A 6,304-nucleotide genomic window follows, 5' to 3' on the forward strand; every position below is an offset into this window, starting at 1 on the left:
GGGACACACCTGGGGGTACAGACACACCTGGGACACACCTGGGCACACCTGGACACACCTGGGCACAGGTGAGACACACCTGGGGGTACAGACACACCTGAGACACACCTGGGGACACCTGGGGGTACAGACACACCTGGGGGTACAGACACACCTGGGGGGCTGAACACACCTGAGATGGGTTCTGAACACACCTGGGGGGGGCACAGGGTGGGGCACGCACCTGGGGGGGGGTCCTGGGCACACCTGAGACACACCTGGGGGCTCCTGAGAGCACCTGGGGAGAGAGCAGGGGAGTCAGAGACAGGGACACACCTGGGGACACCTGGGGCACACCTGGGGCACACCTGGGGGCACCTGGGGTACACCTGGGCACACCTGGGGTACCTGGGGTACCTGGGCACTCACCTGGGCTCACCTGGGGTACACCTGGGCACACCTGGGGTACCTGGGGTACACCTGGGGGCACCTGGGCACAGCTGGGCACTCACCTGGGGCTCACTGGGCACTCACCTGGGCACACCTGGGGTACCTGGGCACACCTGGGGTACCTGGGATACACCTGGGCACACCTGGGCACTCCTGGGCACTCACCTGGGCACTCACCTGGGCACACCTGGGCACACCTGGGCACTCCTGGGCACTCACCTGGGGTACCTGGGCACACCTGGGGGCACCTGGGGTACACCTGGGCACACCTGGGGTACCTGGGGTACCTGGGCACTCACCTGGGCTCACCTGGGGTACACCTGGGCACACCTGGGGTACCTGGGGTACACCTGGGGGCACCTGGGCACAGCTGGGCACTCACCTGGGGCTCACTGGGCACTCACCTGGGCACACCTGGGGTACCTGGGCACACCTGGGGTACCTGGGATACACCTGGGCACACCTGGGCACTCCTGGGGTACCTGGGGGCACCTGGGCACACCTGGTCCCACCTGGGGGCACCTGGGGGAACACCTGGGGTACCTGGGCACTCACCTGGGCTCACCTGTGCTCCCCGGCCGCCCCCAGGGCCGCATCTCGTTCTACATGACCAACTACGGCGAGGAGGGGACGCACGTGGGCAGCGCCGCCGCGCTGGACAGCGCCGACCTCGTCTTCGGGCAGTACCGCGAGGCAGGTGAGCTCACCTGGGCAGGTGAGACACAGGTGGGACAGGTGAGGGGTTCAGGTGAGCTCAGGTGGGCAGCGCCGCCGCGCTGGACAGTGCCGACCTCGTCTTCGGGCAGTACCGCGAGGCAGGTGAGCTCACCTGGGCAGGTGAGGGGCTGGGGAGCTCACCTGGGCTCAGGTGGGACAGGTGAGACACAGGTGAGCTCACCTGGGCACAGGTGAGACAGGTGAGACAGGTGAGGGGTCACAGGTGAGCTCAGGTGGGCTCACGTGGGCAGCGCCGCCGCGCTGGACAGCGCCGACCTCGTCTTTGGGCAGTACCGCGAGGCAGGTGAGCTCACCTGGGCACAGGTGGGACAGGTGAGACACAGGTGAGCTCACCTGGGCACAGGTGGGACAGGTGAGACACAGGTGAGGGGTCACAGGTGAGCTCAGGGGGGCTCAGGGGGGCAGCGCCGCCGTGCTGGACAGCGCCGACCTCGTCTTCGGGCAGTACCGCGAGGCAGGTGAGCTCACCTGGGCACAGGTGAGACAGGTGGGGGGCTGGGGAGCTCACCTGGGCACAGGTGAGGTGTGGGAGGGGCTCAGGGGGGCTCAGGTGTGACAGGTGAGGCACAGGTGAGGTGTGGGTGGCACAGGTGTGACCCAGGTGTGACCCAGGTGTGTCCCAGGTGTGTTAGGTGTCACACAGGTGTGACCCAGCGGGGTGAGGTGACCCGTACCTGTCCCAGGTGTGCTGCTGTACCGGGGGTACCCCCTGGAGCTGTTCATGGCGCTCGGGGTGGGGATGTGCAGGTGCCAGGTGTGACCCAGGTGTGTCAGGTGTGCCAGGTGTCACACAGGTGTGCCCCTCACCTGCCCAGGTGTGCTGCTGTACCGCGGGTACCCCCTGGAGCTGTTCATGGCGCTCGGGGTGGGGATGTGCAGGTGCCAGGTGTGCCCCAGGTGTCACACAGGTGTGTCCCACCTGCCCAGGTGTGCTGCTGTACCGCGGGTACCCCCTGGAGCTGTTCATGGCGCAGTGCTACGGCAACGCGCGCGACCCCGGCAAGGGCCGGCAGATGCCGGTGCACTACGGCTGCCCCGAGCGCCACTTCGTCACCATCTCGTCGCCGCTGGCCACGCAGATCCCGCAGGGTGAGAGCCCCGCCCCCGCCCCCATCCCCCCTTTTTGTCCCCAAAATTTCCCACCTTTTTTTCCCAAATTTTTCCCCACTTTTTTCCCTTTTTTCTCCCATTTTTTCTTTTTTTTCCTTGAATTTTCTCCCTTTTTTCTCTCTTTTTTCCCAAACTTCTGCCCCATTTTCCCCCCAAATTTCTCCCCTTTTTCCCCAAATCCTCCCTTTCTTCCCCCAATATTTTCCCCTCTTTTTTCCCTTTTTTCCCCAAATTTTTCCCCACTTTTTTCCCTTTTTTTCCCATATTTCTGCCCTTTTTTCCCAAATTTCTGCCGTTTTTCCCCCTTTTCTTCCCAAATCTCCGCCCCGTTTTCCTCCAAATTTCTCCCTTTTTCCCCCAAATCCCCCCTTTCTTCCCCCAAATTTCCCCCCTTTTTTCCCTTTTTTTCCCAAATTTCCCCCACTTTTTTCCCTTTTTTCCCCGAATTTTTCCCTTTTTTTCCCGTATTTCCGCCCCATTTCCCCCCAAATTTCTCCCCTTTTTCCCCCAAATCCCCCCTCTCTTCCCCCAATATTTCCCCCCTTTTTTACCTTTTTTTCCCAAATTTTTCCCCGCTTTTTTCCCTTTTTTCTCCCATTTTTTCTTTTTTTTCCTTGAATTTTCTCCCTTTTTTCTCTCTTTTTTCCCAAACTTCTGCCCCATTTTCCCCCCAAATTTCTCCCCTTTTTCCCCCAAATCCTCCCTTTCTTCCCCCAAATTTTCCCCTCTTTTTTCCCTTTTTTCCCCAAATTTTTCCCCACTTTTTTCCCTTTTTTTCCCATATTTCTGCCCTTTTTTCCCAAATTTCTGCCGTTTTTCCCCCTTTTCTTCCCAAATCTCCGCCCCGTTTTCCTCCAAATTTCTCCCTTTTTCCCCCAAATCCCCCCTTTCTTCCCCCAAATTTCCCCCCTTTTTTCCCTTTTTTTCCCAAATTTCCCCCACTTTTTTCCCTTTTTTCCCAAATTTTTCCCTTTTTTTCCCGTATTTCCACCCCATTTTTCCCCCAAATTTCCCAGTTTTTTCCCCCAACTCCCCCTTTTCCCCCCAAACCCCCCCATCCCTCCACCTGACCAACCCCATTTTTTTTTGCCCAAAATCCCCGTTTTTCCCCCCAAAATCCCCCATTCCTCCACATAAAAAATCCCAGATTTTTTCCCCTTTTCCCCCCAAAACTCCCCCATTCCTCCACCTAAAAACTCCCAATTTTTTTTGCCAACCTCCAGATTTTTCCCCCGATTTCTCCACCTGACCAACCCCATATTTTTTGCCCAAAATCCCCATTTTTTCCCCCAAAAATCCCCCATTCCTCCACCTGAAAAATCCCGTCATTTTTCCTTCGCTTCCCCCATTTCCCCTCAAAACTCCCCCATCCCTCCACATAAAAAATCCCAATTTTTTTCCCCAAACCCCAGATCTTTTCCCCCATCCCTCCACCTCACAAACCCCATATTTTTTCCCCAAAATCCCCGTTTTTTCCCCCAAAAATCCCCCATATCTTCAGATCAAAAATCCCATCATTTTTCCCTCGCTTCCCCCATTTCCCCCCCAAACTCCCCCATTCCTCCACCTAAAAACTCCCGGATTTTTTCCCCAAACCCCCCAATCCCTCCACCTGACCAACCACCCATTTTTTTCCCAAAATCCCTGTTTTTTCCCCCAAAAATCCCCCATATCTCTAGGTGAAAAATCCCATCAAGTTTTCCCCCTTTTCCCCCAAAACTCCCCCATTCCTCCACATAAAAAATCCCAGATTTTTTCCCCAAACCCCAGATTTTTTCCCTGCTATCTCCAGCTAACAACCCCCATATATTTTTGCCCAAATTCCCCCATATTTCCCCCCAAAATCCCCCATATCTCCAGGTGAAAAATCCCGTCATTTTTCCCTCGCTTCCCCCATTTCCCCCCAAAACTCCCCCCGTCCACCCCCCACCAAAAATCCCCCTTTCCTCCACCTGAAAACTCCCAAATTTTTCCCAAAACTCCCCCTTTTCCCCCCAAACTCCCCGATTCCTCCACCTAAAAAATCCCAATTTTTTTCCCCAAACTCCCCAATCCCTCCACCCGACCAACGCGATATTTTTTGCCCAAAATCCCCATTTTTCGGCCCAGCGGTGGGCGCGGCCTACGCCATCAAGCGCGCGGACGCCAGCCGCGCCGTGGTCTGCTACTTCGGCGAGGGCGCGGCCAGCGAGGGCGACGCGCACGCCGGCTTCAACTTCGCCGCCACGCTCGAGTGCCCCATCGTCTTCTTCTGCCGCAACAACGGCTACGCCATCTCCACGCCCACCTCCGAGCAGTACCGCGGCGACGGCATCGGTGAGCAGCCCCAAAATCCCGTTTTCTGCCCCATTTCCCCCCCTGCAGCGGCGCGGGGCCCCGGCTACGGGCTGCTCTCCATCCGCGTGGACGGCAACGACGTCTTCGCCGTCTACAACGCCACGCGGGAGGCGCGGCGCCGCGCCGTGGCCGAGAACCAGCCCTTCCTCATCGAGGCCATGACCTACAGGTGGGTCCCCAAAAATATCCCCAAAAAATCCCAAAAAATCCGCTTTTTTTTCCAAAAAAAATCCGCCTTTTTTCACAAAAAAATCTGCTTTTTTTTCCAAAAAATTCGGATTTTTTACCAAAAAAATCTGATTTTTTTCCCTCCTAAAAATCTGGTTTTTTCCCTCCAAAAATCCACTTTTTTCCCCAAAAAAAGTCTATTTTTTACAAAAAGAAATCCGCTTTTTCCCCCCAAAAAATCTGATTTTTTTTTCAAAAAAAATCTGATTTTTAAAAAAAAGAATCCGCATTTTTTACAAAAAAAATCTGATTTCCCCCCCCCAAAAATCTACAGTTTTTTCCAAAAAAATCCACTTTTTTCCCAAAAAACCCTGTTTTTTTCCCAAAAATATCAGCTTTTTTTGGAAAAAAAATCTGCTTTTTTTTTCTGAAAAAAATCCACTTTTCCCCCAAAAAAGTCTCTGCTTCTTCCCCAAAAACACTCTGCTTTTTTCCCCCAAAAATCCTCTCTTTCCCCCAAAACCCGCTGGTTTCCGAGGACCAGCCCTTCCTCATCGAGGCCATGACCTACAGGTGGGTCACCCAAAAATAGCCTCTTTTACCCCAAAAACATCCCCTTTTTTTTAAAAAAAAATCGGATTTTTTTCCGAAAAAATCTGATTTTTTCTGAAAAAAATTCACTTTTTTTCCAAAAAAATTCCGCTTTTTTTTTTTTCCAAAAAAAATCTGCTTTTTTCCCTCCAAAAAATCTGCTATTTTTCCCCAAAAATCTGCTTTTTTCTCAAAAAAAATCTGATTTTTCCCCCCCAAAAATCTGGGTTTTTTCCCCCAAAAAAGCCTCTGCTTTTTACCCAAAAAAATCTGCTTCTTTTCCCAAAAAAATCCACTTTTTTCTCAAAACAAATCTGATTTTTTTCCAAAATAATCTGATCTTTTCCCCCGAAAAATACATTTTTTTCGCCCCAAAAAATCAGATTTTTCCCCCAAAAAATCTGATTTTTTCCCCCAAAAATCTGCTTTTTTTGCCCCAAGAAATCCACATTTTTTAAAAAAAAAAAAGTTTGGTTTTTTTTTTAAAGATCTGATTTTTTTCCAAAAAAATCCTCTTTTCCCAAAAAAAAATCTGCTTTTTTCCCAAAAAAATCTGCTTTTTTCCCCAAAAAAAACCTCTACTTTTTCCCAAAAAAAACTTATGTGTTTTTTTGCCCAAAATCCCCGTTTTTGTGCCCAGAATCGGCCACCACAGCACGAGTGACGACAGCTCCGCTCACCTTTCCCATTTCCCCATTTCCCAGGGATTTTTCCTCGGGTTTTTTTTCCCAAATTCTCAGGTTTTTTCCCCATTTCTCATGGATTTTTTCCAGTTGTTTTTTCCCCAAATTCCCACGGGTTTTTCCCCATTTTTTTCCCCATTTCCCAGGGATTTTTTTTCCAGGTTTTTTTCTGCATTTCCCACGGATTTTTTCCTGGGTTTTCTCTGATTTTTTCCCCCATTTCTCATGGATTTTTTCCAGTTTTTTTT

At 52.1% G+C, this 6,304-nt stretch overlaps 1 protein-coding gene across 1 annotated transcript in view; it reads left to right on the forward strand.

The window, feature by feature from the left end:
* The window catches only part of BCKDHA (branched chain keto acid dehydrogenase E1 subunit alpha), a gene marked incomplete at both ends in the record, with an annotated part of 12,069 nt that extends 5,978 nt beyond the window's left edge, over positions 1–6,091 (forward strand). The window contains 4 exons of the mRNA XM_039728083.1: positions 2,095–2,256; positions 4,387–4,593; positions 4,642–4,783; positions 6,014–6,091. Coding sequence (XP_039584017.1) covers positions 2,095–2,256; positions 4,387–4,593; positions 4,642–4,783; positions 6,014–6,091 — 589 coding nt within the window. The remainder of the gene's footprint in view (positions 1–2,094; positions 2,257–4,386; positions 4,594–4,641; positions 4,784–6,013) is intronic.
* Between the last annotated feature and the right edge of the window lie 213 nt (positions 6,092–6,304).

This window comes from Passer montanus, unplaced genomic scaffold (assembly GCF_014805655.1).
Source record: "Passer montanus isolate IOZ18808 unplaced genomic scaffold, ASM1480565v1 scaffold635, whole genome shotgun sequence".
NCBI lineage: Eukaryota > Metazoa > Chordata > Aves > Passeriformes > Passeridae > Passer > Passer montanus.